The sequence below is a fragment of the Heliangelus exortis genome, chromosome 3 (genome assembly GCF_036169615.1).
Source record: "Heliangelus exortis chromosome 3, bHelExo1.hap1, whole genome shotgun sequence".
In the NCBI taxonomy this organism is placed as follows: Eukaryota; Metazoa; Chordata; class Aves; order Apodiformes; family Trochilidae; genus Heliangelus; species Heliangelus exortis.
The window spans coordinates 1009481-1026495 of NC_092424.1; the positions used below are offsets into that span (position 1 = coordinate 1009481).

The 17015-nt window shown below is 52.9% G+C and overlaps 1 protein-coding gene and 1 long non-coding RNA gene across 4 annotated transcripts; one reads left to right on the plus strand and one right to left on the minus strand.

The window, feature by feature from the left end:
- Nucleotides 1-339: 339 nt before the first annotated feature.
- LOC139793892 (uncharacterized) lies at nucleotides 340-4326 on the minus strand. The gene is made up of 4 exons (XR_011724866.1): nucleotides 4219-4326; nucleotides 3054-3115; nucleotides 2277-2435; nucleotides 340-522 (listed from the first exon to the last, which is right to left on the minus strand). It is a non-coding gene; the product is annotated as an uncharacterized lncRNA (long non-coding RNA).
- A 67-nt stretch (nucleotides 4327-4393) lies between these two features.
- LOC139793885 (GDNF-inducible zinc finger protein 1-like) lies at nucleotides 4394-16964 on the plus strand. 3 transcript variants are annotated; one of them, XM_071738786.1, is made up of 7 exons: nucleotides 4394-4490; nucleotides 8145-9386; nucleotides 10254-11189; nucleotides 12691-12785; nucleotides 12990-13157; nucleotides 13971-14128; nucleotides 16610-16964. In XM_071738786.1, the coding sequence occupies exons 2-7, from the start codon at nucleotides 8146-8148 to the stop codon at nucleotides 16850-16852; spliced, it is 2841 nt and encodes a 946-aa protein (XP_071594887.1). In that variant the 5' UTR covers nucleotides 4394-4490; nucleotide 8145; the 3' UTR covers nucleotides 16853-16964. The 3 variants fall into 3 exon arrangements, with proteins under 3 accessions (XP_071594887.1, XP_071594889.1, XP_071594888.1); XM_071738788.1 differs by having other exon boundaries at nucleotides 12990-13096; nucleotides 16610-16781; XM_071738787.1 differs by lacking the exon at nucleotides 4394-4490 and adding an exon at nucleotides 4621-4692.
- The last annotated feature ends 51 nt before the right edge of the window (nucleotides 16965-17015 follow it).

A 17015-nucleotide genomic window follows, 5' to 3' on the forward strand; every position in this document is an offset into this window, starting at 1 on the left:
ATTCTGGACAGAGAAACAAGATGTTTATAATCTTTCACAAACCCCCAGACAGGAAATTGTTAGAGCAAGGATTTGACTGGAAAGGTGAAGAGTTCTGGAGTTTAAAAAGCCACAACTGGTTTGCACTCAGAGGGAAAGCTTGCCTGAGCTCTCCAGAGCAGTTCCAGACCTTTAATATTTCCTGGGCTGTGACAGAAAGTTGTCTGCTCCCCAAGTTTTGGTGCCTGTAGTGTAGCAGGGGTCAAAATATTTTGCTTTTCTGGGAGACACAGAGAGAAACAGGAGTTTACAACGTGCCAGTGGCTCAAATACCTGCAGTAAAGAAGGGCAAATAACAAATGAGCTGTGCAGGGATTTATTTGGTAGCACAGGGAAGCCCTGGGCTGATGCACCTCTCAGGGCTGCTTCTCCATCCACCTCACAGACCACTTGTCAGGAGTGTGGTGTCAGGGATGGAGGGAATTAACTCCAAAGCAGTTCTCCCTCTGGAAGCTGTGGGATTACATATCCTATCACAAATTCCTGCACACGGGAATGAGCTGCAAAGGAAAACTGGATGGGGAAAAAGTGCTGCCCTTGGCCTGGGTGGGAGCCCCTCACGGGCTTTGGACAGGTCCCCAGCTCAGGAAGATGAAGTTAACACTGAAACCACTGGCCCAACAGCACAAGGGGAGAAGAAGGGGGGAAAGGAGCTTCTCCCACCTCCCCACACAACCCCTCTGGGCTTTTTTTTTCCCTGTGCAGCAGCACCCAAAGTGCTCCCTGCCTTTGGTCAGGCCCCCAGCTCCCTGGCACTGGTGCAGAGGTGAGGAGCAGTGAGCCCCAGGAGCTGCCCTGGCAGAGAGATCTCCATCTCCCTGGGGACACACAGAGGCCACCAGGTTTGTGAAGGTGTTCCCAGGGAGGAGCCAGGGCTCAGGATGATGCCTTGAACCACCCAGCTGGGAGGACTCACTAGGAGAACACCACAGACCTTCCCCAAGCTACGTGATTTGTACACTCACAGATTTTTAAAGCCAGGAGGGGCTGGCAGGCCATCCAGGATGATCCCACTAGCCACACAGTGTCACCCCCTTCCTGGGCACAGCTTTCCCTCTGGAATCATCTGGAGATGAAGAAGCCACCATTCCCTTTGGGCTTGCCCCAGTGGCCAGGTTCTCTCCAGGGAAACAAACTGCACCTTGCTGAGAAGACAATTTTGCTCCTCTTTAGTATTGTAATAATTGTAATTAGTATTGTAATAATCCTCCTTGTCTCCTTTTAGTATTGTAATAATCTCCTTTTTCAGACAAAAAATGCACGGGGCTTTTAGCAATTCATGTGCTTTTCGAGCGACACCAAAATCTTGGAATTTTGTGCCAGAATATGTATGTAACTCCTGCTTCCTGCAACCCAGCAGCATGAGGAGGGGTGTGCATGTCTGATGGACAGCAAAGCCATGTGCCAAAGTGTGTTAGGCTGAGGGGTGTTAGAGGCTATGCAGTGCACACCCCTGACACAGAGACCAAGAGCCTGCTGTTTGCTTTGCATTAGGATTTTGTCTGGAATTTGCATTTTTAGACTATGCTGACAGCTCTGTCTCTGTTCTGGGGACAGCTCTGAGGTCTGCTTGAGTGGTGGCTTGGCTCCTGTTCAGGAGAGCTTTGGTTCCACCAGCCCCCAGCTTGGGGAAATCACATTTTGGAGCCTTCTTCTCCTCCAGTGGTCAGATTCCTCCTGATGTCAGGGTCAGCTGAGCAGCACGGGGCATGAATTTGCCCACCAGGGGAAAAAAGATTCAAACTGGCCTTTTCCTCCCCTTCCCAGGATATTTTCACTCCGGGCTCCTTCACTGCCTAACTCATCTTTTCCCCTTTCTCCCTGGCATAGGGATGTCCAGCAAAGACTGAGGTGCTGGGAGGCTGAGCCACTGCCTGCAGATCTCTGCATCCTGAGAGGGAAGAGCTGGGATGCTCTTTCCCAAGGCTGCAGCATCCTCTGGTGGAGCCAGAAGGCAGGGATGGCTGTCCCGGGGAGAGGCTTCATCTCGGGAGGGGCTTCTAAAAAACGTCCCCCAGCTCCACTCAACCAGAAAGAGCCCAAACTGCAAAGACCCAAAGAGCTGAGGTGTGGGGGTGGTGTGTGGGGAGGCAGCTCCTGGGGAACACGTTTCCATCCCTTCCTTTGCTGCAGACATCCTGGGCCAACACCTGCACGTTCCTGCCTGTGTTCACAAGGAGTCACCCAGACAGCAGAAATGCTTCCCAGATTCTGCCCTTTTTCCTGGGCTTAGTCACCAGCACCAAAGTCTCCACTCCCAAGCAGAGGAAACACTTGATAAAAATCTGAGCTCCCAGGCTGCAGGTCTTTCCTGGATTTTGCTGTGCTTGTTGTGTCCTGGTTTTTGTCTGGGGTGTTTGTGTCATGGGCACACTCATGTTCCTCACTCATCCCTCCTGCTGAGACAGAGCAGTGAGGAATTAATGATCCAGAGATAATAAAACATCCTCCCCTCCCTCCTGCCCTCAGCAACACCGGGGTGAAGGGCTTCAACCTGAGAGCCAGAGGGTGAATTTCAGCCCTGAAATCGCACCCAGGGCCAAGAAGAGTGTGAAATCCATGCTGGAGTCAGGAAGGAGGAGGGCTGGGAGAATCCCTGCCGGGGAGCTGAGCAAAGATTGAGAGGCTGATAAACCCTGCCAGCTCCTGCTGCAATTCACTGCAAAGCAAAGACTCAATCGGGCAGCAGCCTGCACTTCATCTTCCCTCCCAACTCCTCTGGGTGAGAGCTCCTGAGCAGCCCAGGTTGCTGATAAAGTAAAAGCAAACACCATTCCCTTGTGCTAAGAGACAGGAATATTATCCTGACATTTTAGCATGGATCACTCATATTGCTGCTCGTTCTGCCTGCTCCTGGAGCTGTGTCTGGACAATAGAAACATTCCCCAATACAAACAAAATAATCAGGGTTGAAAACCAAATTGGTGGTGGGAGCAGAGACTCCTCAGTGGGAGCTGTCAGGCAAGAAGTTTCCACTAGCTATTTTTATTCTAAATATTTTTATTCTGTCTTGCCTGCAGTCCTCTTGTTTTCACTGAACTCTCTGAATATTTTCTAGCACCTGGTGGCCAGCAGCCTGGTAATTACAGGATGCAGCTTCAAACCTGTGTGACAGAAGTACAGAAAAAGGTAAATTGCCTGATAACTTTCAGTCCTATCTGTGTATTTCTGCTGTGGTTTGTTTTTTTTTTAATGAAGGAATTTATTTTTCAAGGAATTACAATCACCGCCCCAACATTTTTACAAGCTGTTAAAATTTAAAGATTAAAGCCTGCACTTAAGCAAAAAAATAAAATAAAATAAATACTCCTCAGAGGAATTTATCTGTGATTTGTCTTGGAAACAAGATTAGTCTGCTGAAGTACTTGGCAGCCCGTGGAGTGACTTGTCCCTTCTGTCAGCTGTTTAAAATCATTTAATGTGAGAAATGACAGCAATGTTGGTCCCTGGGAGATGGCAGACCCAGTTTGTGCTTATTCTGAGCCCAGATTAACCCAAGTTCAGAGCCTCAAGTTAGGGAACTAACACTGGACATAATCCCCTGGTATCCATACTCTGAGCAGCTGATCCAGCTCCTCAAACAGGGCTGGAAAATGAAGATCTTTATATAGGTAAAATATATTATAATACATATATTTGCTCCTAGGTACCTGAGGAACAAACCCACCACTGCCAAGAGGAGCAGTTTCACCTCATCAAACACTGCACTCTGCAAATGTGAACACAAACTGATTTTAATCGACTCGGAATTTTGTTTTGTGGGAGCAGCTAGGCACAAGCTGTGAAAATCCAGGGGTTTCCTTTCCATCAACCCTTCCTAGTGGTGGACGGATCGTCGGAAAATACCACGTCCCCATAGAAATCATTAATTTTACTGTAGCCCAGCCTGGAGCTGCTCCGAGACTGGAGCAAAGCTGCCTTCTCACGGGAAAAACTCCCATCGCATAAATTGCAGCAAGATCTGGGATTTCCTTCCGTGTGAGGCGAGTGCCCCGCAGAGCACAGGGCCTGGGGTGCCCCTCACCGCGGGGCAGACGCTGCTGTCTCTTCAGGGCAAACAATTAACGGTGTAGCGGGACCCGCGCCCAGTAAGGAGGCGACCCAGCCCCCGAGCTGCCATTTAAAACAGTTCTGGGGCATTTTGGGGGTTTGTTTCCTCAGCACCGCGTCCCCTCGGACACCTCACCGAGCAGGCCCGCCCGCCTCCTGCCCGCGCTCAAAATGGCCGCCGGCCGCTTCCCTCACTCAAGATGGCGGCACGGAGCCGGCGGGGCTGAGGCGGTGAAGCCGGAGGCGGCCATGTTGTGTGAGGGCAGCGCGGTCCCGCCGGGCCGTACCATTCCGCGGGGGGGTGCGGAGGGGGGGAAGGGGGGAGCGGTGGTTGGTCCCGGGGCCGGAGCCCGGGCGGGAGGAGCGCGGCTGAGGCGGGAGCGGCCGCCCCGCCTGGCAGGGTAAGGGCGGGATGGGGCTGGGAGGGCATCCCGGGGCTGGGAGGGGATCCCGGAGCCGGGAGACACCCCCGGGAGGGAGGGAAGGAGGGCGGGCTGGGGCTCGGCTGCTGCTGCCGCGGCGCTGCCCGGCGGGAAGGCGCAGGCCGGGCCTCGACGCCTCAGAAACGAAGGTGGCGGGAGCGAGGTCTGGGCTGGCCCTGAGGTGACCTGAGGGGTCCTGAGGGTGAGCTTCCCCTGGCAGGCTGGGGGGTGACTGACAGAGCCCTTGCCACACATCCCCACAGCAGAGACAAAGCCAGTGGGGTTTGTTTCCTGGGATTCACTTTCCAGGCGGGTCTGGCACCCGTCGTGCTGTGAGGAGAGCCCTGGGTTTTGTCAAACGCAGGGAAAATGTCTTTGGTTTCAGCGTTCTGGGCACAGGGGCACATTGAGACCCACAGGAATCTGTTGGCTGCACAAAGCAAAGAGTAAAAACCGGGTGGGAATGGGAATTGTGTTTTGTCAGGTGTGAGGAGCACCGTGGGATGGTTGGTACCTTGCTGATGGGTTTGTGGGCATGAAGCACGGGCAGCTCTGCTTTTCTGACCTGGGAAACATTCCCAGTGTGTCTCGAGGGTGATGTGCTTCACAAGGCAGAACTCAAAGTTCTGTCCTTTGCAAAAAAAAAAATAATAATTGTCTTTTGGAGGCACTTGGTGTGCAGTCTGTTGGAGGACACGTTGGGATGCTGTGGGTGGGCACACTTCAGCTCATTCAGCAGTGCACGGGCAGGCCAGAAGCTGTGTGCCAGGAGAGGTGAGATTGTTCCTGTTAAATCAGTGTCCTCAGCCACCTGACATCTGCACCATGTGGGAATTGGGTGACTTAATTAAAAATAAGTGGCACAGTTGGATAGCTCCAGCTCTTATACCCCCACGATGCTCTTTCTCACCTATCTTACTGTAGGACTTCACCGTGGGGCTGTTTTGGGGTACATGTATATTCAGCTATTGAGTTTAAAGGAATCATTCCCAGGGGAAGAAGGAAGAATTTCATCCTCACTTCTCAGAAGAGAAACTTGAGGTCTAATTGAAAAGTCTTGGGGAAAAAAGAAAGCAACCAAAGAGGTTGCATACTTTTCAAGATGCAGGGCATATTTCTGTGAAATATCAGGATTTTTGAGATGTAATTCAGTTTCTTTGACCTGTTGGGTCAGCTGAGTGTTTAAATCTGTGTGCTTTCAGTGTTGTCTCCACAAAAAGACTGTGCTGTGTCACACCAGTTAAAGCTCTGGCAAAGCAGAATAGTGACCAGTCCAAGAAACAGTGCTGCTCTAGGAGTCCTCAGCCTTCCTACAAACATCTTCATTTACTGTGTTAATTATTCTGAATTAGGGAGCTGCTGTTGACTGTGTCGTTGCATCATGAAAAAGAAAGAAGTGTGCTGTAGCAGAGAGCAAAAAGAAATCCCTGCTTGGAGGTGGGAGGTCACTGCTGGGCTTTATTTGTAAAAACAGCTGTACTTGCTCCAGCAGCCTTATCAAGGGCTGGAATTGAACTGTGTTTTGGCTTTTGGGACAGCTGTTGGATGAGTTATGATTTCAGCAAATCTTGCCTACGTGCAAATTCCTTGAAGGATTTATCCCCTCATTACCAGGCAAAGAGTTGAAAGGAGTTACAAACAAACACATGAACTGCAGCATGTGGGAAAAACACTGCTTTTGTGTAAATCTGACTGGTGAAGTCAGTGTCAGGGAGGTGAGCAGCCTGCTGCTTTCAGAAGTGCTTTCAGGGGACAGGAGGAGGATGGGTTTAGAGCTGTGAATCTCCAGCCAGCTCCCTTTTTTGGGCTGGTTGTGTGAGTGGTAAGGAGTGGGTTTTATCTTTCTCCCCATGCTCTGAAGCAGGGTGCCTTGGGTTCATTATCACCTGTTCCCCATGTTCCTGTTATTTGCCCTGTTTGATTCCTGGGGGTTATTTCATCCTCATTGCTGTGGGTGAGAATTCCTGAAGAATCTCCCCTTGTCATTAAGTGTAACAAGCAAGGAGAAAATCCCTTTCCTGATCTGTTGGTGATGAGCAGTTTCCTTACCCCCAGATGAAAGGAAAATACTTGGATATCTTCTATTACCTGAACTTTTTTTTGAGAGAAAAACCCCATATCTTACATATTCTTTTATATTCCCCAAACTGTGTATTTTATGTTCCTGGAAAAGCCATGTTCAGCTCTCAACCTCATGAAACTAAAAACATGAAAACGAACCACATTCCACACCACCTCAGAGAGCTGAACATCAGTTTGCTTTCCAAATGGTCACAAAAAGTACAGCCTCAATTTTATTTTTTTTTTCCAAAGGGGAATTAAAAAAAAAAAAAAAAAAAAGAAAGTGAGACTTGGTAAATCCATGGCGTTTTTCATTGGAAACACATCTCAGCAAAGCATTTTGGGGCTGGTTTCATCTGGGAGCAGCTGGAGTGGAGAGGTGATGCTGGGACGTGGCTCTGCATCTGTCTGGGTATCAGATGTTGGTGTGAGCAGAGCTCCCAGGGGAGGGTGTATCAGGGATGGATCAGAGCTGGGCAGCTCCAGGAGGAGCAGGAGGAAATTAGCACATGCTCTGCTCATTGATTTCTACCACTGATCAGGGAGCTGGGCAGCCCGGGGGGGTCAGTGCTGCACAGGAGTGCAGGAGGAGGTCCTGCTGGGAAGCATCAGGGAGGGCGAGCCCGGGGACACGGGAAGTGGGGGCTTTTGTCAGTTTGTGGGATGAGTTTGGGATCAGCCTCTGGATCTGTGCTCCTGCCCCAGGCTGCCAGCATGCTGTGGCTCGAGTTGGGGGTGTTAATCAGCTGCCTGCTGGCCAGAACTGTGAAGGCAGAGAGTGTGATAATGATTGTACATTTGTCTGGGTGTTTGTTTGGGGTTTTTATCCCCTGTGGCACTCGCTGTGGTGGTTTGTAAGAGGAAGAGTGTCCTCAAAGCTCTCTCCTGTGCACTCCAGGCCATGTATCGTGTTCTGCTTCCTGGTGCTTTATATTGAAGACACACTTCTTTTCTTAATCAGACAGTTTTTATCTGCCAGGAAGGCACTGGGTATCTTGTCAAGCAGAGCTGAGATGAGGAGTGACAGTCTGGTTTGGTGTCGTTTTCTGCTGTGAGAGGGGAGCACAGCAGAGCAGTGAGGAGCTGATCCCTCTGTTTATTTTGGCCTGGTGCTCTTCCTCGGGTTACAAGGCTGCTGGAAGCATGTGCTGAAGAGCAGGCACTTAAACACCATGCTGGGTGAGGAATATTGGCTTAGAGGATCAGGTTGGCTCTGTGGTTGTGCTGGATTCCTGGTCCCAGCACCTCAGTGTCACCAGGGTTTGGGCAGGAAAGCCACAGGGCTCTGGGGAATGGGGTTTATTTACTGTGATTACAACCCCTGTCCATCTCAGGAGAGGAGGGGGAAATGCAAATTGCTCTTTCTGAAACATGTCAGAAGGCTCCCAACCCTTCTGTTGATGGAGAAGGAGCAGTTTTGGAATGGTTTTCATACAAAACACTGTTATATATTAAAAAAAAAAAAGTGTAGCAGTTTTTAGATGCGTAGTTTGCCCCCATATATTGTTTCCCTGGCTGAAGACAGTGGAAGGGGGGAGCAAGCATTCAAACATTCCTGTGTTTTTCTGGCAGGATGGAGAAGAAGAAAATCCTGATGAAATCCAAGGCTGCTGCTCCCAACCTCCTGAGGGCTCTGCACTCCCTCTACCAGCTGGGTCACCTCTGTGACGTGAGGGTTCACACGCAGCACCGGGGCGTCCAGGAGGAGTTCCTGGTTCACAAAGCTGTCCTGGCAGCTTCCAGCAATTACTTCAGAGGGCTTTTCCTGCACGAGGGGATGCTGGACCCCCAGAACTGCACCGTGACTCTGCAGGACATTTACACGGAGGAGTTCAGCTCCTTCCTGGAGTTCGTGTACACGGCGGAAGTGGAGATCGAAGCGGAGAAACTGCAGCGGATGCAGGAGGTAGCTGAAAGGCTGGAATGCAAGGATCTGCTGGATATCTGTGAAGAAGTGAAAGCAGAGGGCAGGAAGGGGCTGGATTTGAGCCTCCACCTGAAAGGTCAGCTGGGTGAGAACCCTGGGCCGCAGTGGGCACGCATCCAGCAAGAGGAAAACCTCAAGCTGAGTGACTCTTCCCAAGCTCTGGAGATACCCCTGAGGAGGAAACTCTGGGACAGGCAAAGCCAGACCTTGCTGCCTGGCTGTGAAGGCGCTGAGGGCCAAGCAGGCAGCCTGGAGCTGGAGGACACTGCTTATCCACAACGAAAATCCCGCCGGGCAAAGCTGCGGCAATGTAACAAGGCAGAGCCCAGCAGCAGAGTGGGCGTGGAAAGCCAGACCAGTCCTTCTCTCCTAAGCCAGAGCCAGGCCAAGGAAACACGCGTGGTTATGGGGAAGGCTCTGCCCGAGCAGTGGGAAGCTGGGAAGGGTTTAATTTCCCCGCTTGCCCATCAGAGGGCGGGCAGGGGATCCGCACGGCGGGTGGCCAAGGTGTGTGAGCAGTGTAACGAGTCCTTCCTGCTGCTCCAGCACTACCGATCCCACATGGAGCTGAAGCACCAGCACAGCTGCAAGGCCTGTCCCCAGCTCTTCTCCTCCCACCAGAGCCTCCAGCAGCACTGCCTCACCACCCACCGGGAGGAGAGGGCCTTCTCCTGCAGCAAGAGGTTCCAGCACCAGAAGGACATCAAGGACCACATCAGGAGGGTGCAGAAAGGGGAGCCCCAGGCCTGCCCCTACTGTGACAAAGTCACCAGCTCCAAGTGTGGCCTGAGAGTCCACCTAAGAACCCACACCAGGGAGAAACCTTACCAGTGCCAGCACTGCCCCACCAGCTTTGCTCAGAGGTCTGCCTACAACACCCACCTGAGGTACAACCTTCCCTGGGGAGGGTGTCCATCCACCTGCAGGAAAGCATGTTCTCTCCTGGGCACCAGGACAAAAGCATTCCTGAAGCCCTCACTCCTTTCGTTCCAGAATTCCTTGGATCTGATCACAAAGATGTTGAAATCAGCACAGATTTTTTTCCATTGACCTCATCAAGCCCTCAGTCTGGATTACTGGAGTGAGGTCTCCCAGAGTGGGGATTTAGGCAGATGTTTCCCACTGAATCAAAGGGGACTTGTGCAACCAGATCTGTTGGGTGGTTTTGGAAGCCTCAGATCTGGCTGTTTAAACAGGAGCCTGAAGAGAATCAGCATCTGTTTAAAATGGGACAAGAAAAAAAGTGCCCACTTTGTAAACACCAGAGCAGGGTGGTGCTTTCTGTGGTTTTCACAGGCTGAACTGTCCCTCGTGCTGTTTTGCTGGGTAGCATGAGCTCCCAGGCAGGCACATTAAGCACTGCCTGGCTGGAAAGGAGGTGTTGGAACTGCACAGCAGTTTCCAGAGCTGCAGAAGGCCCTGGACATGCCAGGCCTCAGACATCTCCCCTTGGTTTTAGCCCAGAGTTCTTATCCTGTCCACCAGGGCCCTGGAGGAAACTGCAGTGGATCCTGTGTCAGTAGTCAGGTGGCAGATATGGATTCCCGAGAGGCACCATCCTTGGTGAGCTGAGACCTCCTGATTTGCTTGAATTAACTGGTCCAGTTTCCCTGTTCCTTGCTCCCAAACCCACTGTTAATTTCCTAAGTGGGGTGCAGAACAATTAGAGGGAAAGGACTCTTCCTCCCTGGCAGACAGGTCTGGGCTGAAACAATGAAACCCACTGAAGCTCTGTTGTTTGTTTGTTTTAACAGGAAAATCCACCAGTCTGGGCAAGAGAGGAAGCTCCTGCCTGTCTACTGGATGGTGGTTCCCCCTGGGCAGAGAGCAAGCACCAGGGGCTGTGACAAAAGCCCTGACAGGGGCACCTGGGCTGGGACATCAGAGCCTGGAGGGTGGAAGCATGGGAGGCACCAGGGCACTGCAGATCAGGGGGAGCAGCCTGGGGCTTCACCCCTTGGCCACAGAGACTGCAGCAACCAGCAGGAGGAGAGGAGGAGTGGTGAGGAAGCTGAGGCAAGAAGTGAAAAAAGGGGTGAGGAAGGTGAAGGGCACAGGAGTGTGAAGGGTGAGGAGGGGGTGGGTTGTGGAGCTGGGAGTTCCCAGGGTGAGGACAGGAGACATCAGGAGGAGGCCTGCAGTGAGGAGGAGGAGGTGGAGGAGGAAGGTGATGAGTGCTCCCATGAGAAGGATGGTGAAGAACGTGCACCAGGGGGAGATGTGGGCGTGCAGGCAGTCAGGAAGAGCGGGGTGAGTAAGAAGAGCACCTATGTCATCGGGTGTGAGAAGTGCAGCCAGCAGTTCGTCTCCAGGAAGAGGTACGAGGAGCACTGCAGGGACAGCCACCAGTGCCTGCCGGGCAAAGCCTATCGCTGTGACATCTGCCCCAAGGCCTTTGCCACCTACACCAGCTGGAAGGAGCACCGGGCCTGCGTGCACACGGAGGAGAGGCACTTCTCCTGCAGCCTCTGCACCGCCACCTTCAAACGCAAGAGGGACGTGCGGACACACTGCGTGCGGAAGCACGAGGGCAGGGCCAAGCGCCCCCTCTGCTCCGTCTGCGGGAAGATCCTCAGCTCCCGCACCGCCCTGCTCTTCCACATGAGGACGCACACGGGGGAGAAGCCTTACCGCTGTGCCGTCTGCCAGGCCAGCTTCGCTCAGCCCTCCCAGCTCAAGATCCACACCAGGTCAGCCTGCACCGCTGCTTCCCCGCCCCCCTCGCCACTCCCTGCCTGCCCCCCCGGGGTTCTGCTCCCTCCGGTGGCTTCCCCAGCCCTGAGTCATCCCCCCAGCACGGGGAGAGGGGCACAGGCTGTGTTCTGTGGGACCCCTGAGTAATTCCTGCACGGAAAAGATTTGTCTGCAGCTGCTCCTTGCATCACTTTGGGCTGGGGTTTTGGAAGGGGTGCCGTGGCAGGACTTGTGAGCAAAAAGCCAGTCATTTGGGACAGCCTGCAGCAGAGGATGATGGCTGTCCCTGGAGGCTTATAAAAAGTGGTTGGATACCATGGTCTGGGAACCAAGTGGCAGTGGATCAAGGGCTGGACTTGATGATCTCAGAGGTCCTGTCCAACCCAACTGATGCTGTGACCCAGCAGAACCAGCACAGGCTGAGGGGTTAGTCACAGCCCTCAGAGGCCTGAGCCCTGCTCACCCTTTGTCACTCTGAGCACGTCACAGGGTGTGGGATTTCCTTTCTTGTCAGCAGCTGAGGAGCTGGATTTCTGCTCCAGGCTGCTCCCCAGTCACTGGGCAGCTGGATGAGCTGCTGCCTGGTGGTGTCTGTGCTAAATGTGTCCTCTCCCTGGAGAGGGTGAATCATCCCCTGGAATTTCCCATCCTTCTCCCATCTTAGCTTAGGTGGTTAACTGCTGGAGGACTGAAACCAGGTGAGGGAAACCCCATTAAGCAGAGCCCCTGGGCCCATGCAGTGGAGTGAGGAGCTTTCCTCTGCCTCCCTGGTGTTCTTACAGGGGTGAAACAGTCCTGAGGCAGGAGCAGCATCTGCTGTGCCACAGTAACACAGCTGAAAGGCAGCAGAGCTGTGCTCCTGCAGTGTGTGTCTGCAGTGAGGCCTCAGGAGCTCTGGGGGTAACTCCCTGCCTCAGCCTTGCAGCATTTCACCTGACACCTCAGAATTCTGACTGCTGTTTGCAGATCCTGCTGTTTGGGATGGAATAAGGGAAGTCAGCACAGTGTTAAGACCAAACAGCAGGCTGAGGCTTGCTCTGATTTGAGCTAAATGCAGACATCCAGCCTGCATCCAGCAGCACTGCTTGCCTGAATTTCCTTAAAAATGGGAATACCCTGTCAGTGAGAGCTTGGGGAGGCAGAGGACGTGACCCAGGGGGATTGTGGAAGCTGAGAATGTGTCCTGCAGTGTCCCAGGAGATCTGATGGGAACAAGCTGGAGGTCCTTTCAGTCTCTAGCTCCTTGTCTGCCCTGCTCTCTCCACCAGCTGTAACTGGGCAGGGAAGGTGGGTTTTGGGGGGTCTGGGGGTGAGGAAAAAGTCAACCTGAGATGGGACTTGCAGTTTGTTACTGTAGCACCAGCACTGGGCAAGGAGCCAGCAGAAAGGGCTTTTCCCCACCTCATTTAAAAGCTGCAGCCTGCAGTAGCCAGGAGGCAATTTGGGAGTGCACTGCCAAGCAGGGCTTGTCACTAATGGGTGTCTGGTTCCCCTCAGGTCCCACACGGGGGAGAAGCCATACATCTGTGAGGACTGTGGGGCTTGCTTTGCTGACAAAGGCAAACTCACTGCTCACAAAAGGACCCACACAGGTAGGACCCACACTTCTGCTCCTCCTCCCACCCCTCTGGCCACCAGGAGGAATTGCTGGGCAGCATTTGAAGGTCCACACTTTTTTTTTTTTTTTTTTCCTATTCTATTACTCACAGGAGAGACTCAGAGATCCCAGGAAGGAACTTCCAAAGACCTTTGAAAAACCCACTTTGAGGTTTTTTTTTGTTTTCCTCTTTCCTCAGGAGAACGCCTGTTCAAATGTGATGTGTGTGGGAAACATTTTGCCACCAATGAATACCTGAAATGCCACAAGAGGTGCCACCTGGGTGCCAAACCCTACAAGTGCCAGGTTTGTGGGAAGACCTTTGGCCTGAGAGCCTCACTGGCCCAGCACAGCAACGTCCATGCAGGTGAATGGGGAAACTCCTCCAGCTGGGAAAAGCCACTGCAAGCCTGGGAATGAAGCACTTCCCAGCCTGGAGGGGGATGTTTGAGTCCAGGATTGTTTTTATTCCTTGAATTTAGGGCACAAGGGGAGCAGGGCTCAGCCCCTCCTGGATTGTTGAACAGGATGATACCAGGGTTGTTTTTATGAACTCCTTGAATTTAGGGTACAAGGTTGAACAGGGCTCAGCCACCAGGGTTGTTGAACAGGATGATACCACCTTGTAGGGTGTCAGATGGGGATGTTTGAGTCCAGGGTTGTTTTTATGAACTCCTAGAATTTAGGGCACAAGGTTGAACAGGGTTCAGCCACCTCCTGGGTTGTTGAACAGGTTGATTCCATCTTGTATGGTGTCAGATGGGGATGTTTGAGTCCAGGGTTGTTTTTATGAACTCCTAGAATTTAGGGCACAAGGTTGAACAGGGTTCAGCCCCTCCTGGGTTGTTGAACAGGATGGTACCACCTTGTATGGTGTCAGGTGCTGCTTGCCCAGAAGTCTGAGGCCCATTTCCTGCTCTGCAGGGTGTCAGATCAGAGAGCAGCTGTGATGCTGACCCTTCCAAGTGACCTGTTCCCAGCTTTCCCACCCACCCAGGAAACATTTATTTATCCCTCTCCTCAAAAAAACCCAAACCTGAAGCACACCCCTTCTACTCTCACCACCTTATCCCTACCCATCCTTTAAAATCCCACCGCGCTTTCCGTCTGCACGCAGAGCGAGTCCAAACCGGCCCTTTGTCTCCTCACTGGTCTCCCTGCTTTTTCCCTGGGATTTCAGAGACCCGCCCCTATTTCTGCGAGCAGTGCGGGAAAACCTTCACCCAGCAGGGAGCGCTCCGCCGCCACCAGCGGATCCACACCGGGGAGAAGCCCTACAAGTGCAGAGCCTGCGAGAGAACCTTCACGGACATGTCCACCCTCCGCAGACACGTGGCGGTACGCTGCCCCCTGACCCCCCTTCCCCGGGGAATTCCTTCTGCCCTTCCCCAGGGATCACCGGGATGGATGTGGGGAGCTGAGGGACTCATCTTCCACCCCAACACAGCTTTTAAAAAGGGCTGGGTTTGTAAAAAATGAGGGGTTTTTTTGGTTTGTTGCTAAAAGCCCTGGAGAGTTGGGCTGATTAATATCTGTTAAATATGTTTATTAATGATTTAGATGAGGGGATTGAGTCCATCATCAGCAAATCTGCAGATGACACCAAGCTGGGGGGAGTGTGGATCAGCTGGAAGGCAGGAGGGCTCTGCAGAGGGACCTGGACAGACTGGAGAGTTGGGCTGATCCCAACGGGATGAGGTTCAACATTCCAAGTGCCGGGTCCTGCCCTTTGGCCACAAGAACCCCATGGGGAACTCCAGGCTGGGCACAGAGTGGCAGAAAGGGACCTGGGAGTTTGGGGTGACAGGAAGGTGACCATGAGCTCTCTCCAACTCCCTGAAAGGAGGTTGGAGCCAGGGGGGGTTGGTCTCTTTTCCCAGGCAACTCTCAGCAAGACAAGAGGGCACAAGAGGTCTCAAGTTGTGCCAGGGGAGGTTTAGGTTGGCCATGAGAAAGAATTTCTTTCTGGAGAGGGTGCTCAGCCATTGGAATGGGCTGCCCAGGGAAGGGGTGGATTCTCCATCCCTGGAGATATTTCCAAAGAGCCTGGATGTGGCACTCAGTGCCATGGGCTGGGAACCACGGGGGGAGTGGATCAAGGGTTGGACTTGATGAGCTCTGAGGTCCCTTCCAACCCAAATGATTCTGGGATTCTATTCTATGATCCAACACAACAACCCCATGGGGAGCTCCAGGCTGGGCACAGAGTGGCAGAAAGGGAGCTGGGAGTCTGGATTGCCAGGAAGGTGACCATGAGCCAGCAGTGTGCCCAGGTGGCCAAGAAGGCCAATGGCATCCTGGGCTGGCTCAGGAACAGCGTGGCCAGCAGGTCCAGGGAAGGGATTCTGCCCCTGTGCTCAGCCCTGGGGAGGCCACAGCTTGAGTCCTGTGTCCAGTTCTGGGCCCCTCAGCTCAGGAAGGAGATTGAGGTGCTGGAGCAGGTCCAGAGAAGAGCAAGGAGGCTGGGAAGGGATCCAGCACAAGTCCTGTGAGGAAGGGCTGAGGGAGCTGGGGGTGTTGAGGCTGGAGAAGAGGAGGCTCAGGGGAGACCTCATCACTCTCTACAACTCCCTGAAAGGAGGTTGGAGCCAGGGGGGGGTCAGGCAGATATCAGTAGGATAAGAGGGCACAGACTAAAGAATTTTTTCCTAATATCCAACCTAAACCCCCCCTGGCAGAGCTTCAGCTCTGCCAGGGGGGGTTTAGGTTGGATGTTAGGAAAGGATTTTTTGCAGAGAGGGTGATCAGACACTGGAATGGGCTGCCCAGGGAAGGGGTGGATTCTCCATCCCTGGAGATATTTCAAAAGAGCCTGGATGTGGCACTCAGTGCCATGGGCTGGGAACCACAGTGGGGGGAGTAGATCTGGGGTTTATGACCTCAAAGGGGTCCTTTTTGGGCTGATTCTGTGATTCTGTGACCCTGCTGGCAGTCAGTCACCTCCCAGAGAGCTGTCCTGTGGTCTTCCACAGGAAAATCCCATCTTACTGAGGAGTGAAAAGGCTTATTAGCACTCCAGTTTTTTCCTGAAAAAAAGCTGGGGCACCACGTTTGGTGTCACCACATTTAGTGTCACCATTTTTGGGGTCACTATGTTTGATGTCACCACGTTTGGTGTCCCTGCAGCCTTTTAAAGCCTCAGAGCCCATAACCCAATGGTTCAAACATCTCAGTGTTGCAGATAAACCCAATTTTACCCATTTCCATCCTTGCTGAGCTGCCTCAGAGAGCTGAGCTCCTCCAGGTGACTCCTGAGACACGACAGGAGGGTTTTGGGGTTTTTTCCCAATTACAACTTTTTAAGCTGTGGGGGGTGGTGAGGGACTCTTTAGGATCTCAGGTAGTGTCAGGACATGGGGAAAGGGATAAAACCAGAGGTAGGGAGGTTCAGATGAGACATTTGGAGAAAGTTCTTCACATGAGGGGGGTGAGACCCTGGCACAGGTTGTACAAGGAGGTGTTGGAAGCCCCGTCCCTGGGAGTTTTTAAGGTGGGGTTGGAAGTTTTAAGGTCAGGTTGAGCATGGTGTGAGGTGTCCCATGTGGGTTGGACCTGGGTGAGCTCTAAGGTCCCTCCCAACCCTGACACTGTTGTGTTTTTAGGTTGATGTTTGGGTGTTAAACTCTGGCTTCTTCTGAAGTGTTCCCTGAGCCCGGGGCAGAAACCAGCTCAGAGTTGTCCAAGTGTGTCACAGCTCAGTGTCACCATTACCCCAGCACTAATTAACCTTGCTCTGGGTTAACTCCCCAGCTACCAAAAGAAAGCCCTGAGGTGTAATTAGTGTCCCCCCTCCTCCTCTTTTTTAATTTTTCTCCCCAGGTCCATGACCGGAACGCTCACTGGAGAACTTTCCTCATAGATCTCAGCCCCAAGAAGCACCACAACTGGTCCAAAATAGAGACGCTCTCGGAGGCCTGGGGGGGTGAAGACTCCACCCCTGAAATCTGGTCGGTTGAGCAGGGGACACTTTACAAACCCGAGGGCGTTCACCTCACACAGGAGCCCGGGCCACCTGGTGTCAGTGACACGGGAGGCCCCGAGCGCTCCCTGTTGTACTTATGACGTCATTTACCGCCGGGAGCCCCTGCGGCCTCTCCAGGTGCGTGCGGACACCGCAGTCCGTGCCGTCTGTTTTGTTTTGTTGTTAATAAAGATGCGCTCATCCCTCCCGTCACTGTTTCCCTGGCATCCATTAGGCCTCTGGGGGTGCCGGATGCCCGGGGCT

What these genes read in the sequence shown, in the direction of transcription:
- LOC139793885 (XM_071738786.1), top strand. Translation starts at nt 8,146, where the DNA reads ATGGAGAAGAAGAAAATCCTGATGAAATCCAAGGCTGCTGCTCCCAAC. An exon ending in GCCTACAACACCCACCTGAG is followed by an intron (nt 9,387 to 10,253) that starts GTACAACCTTCC and finishes TTGTTTTAACAG; the next exon opens with GAAAATCCACCAGTCTGGGC. An exon ending in TCACAAAAGGACCCACACAG is followed by an intron (nt 12,786 to 12,989) that starts GTAGGACCCACA and finishes CTCTTTCCTCAG; the next exon opens with GAGAACGCCTGTTCAAATGT.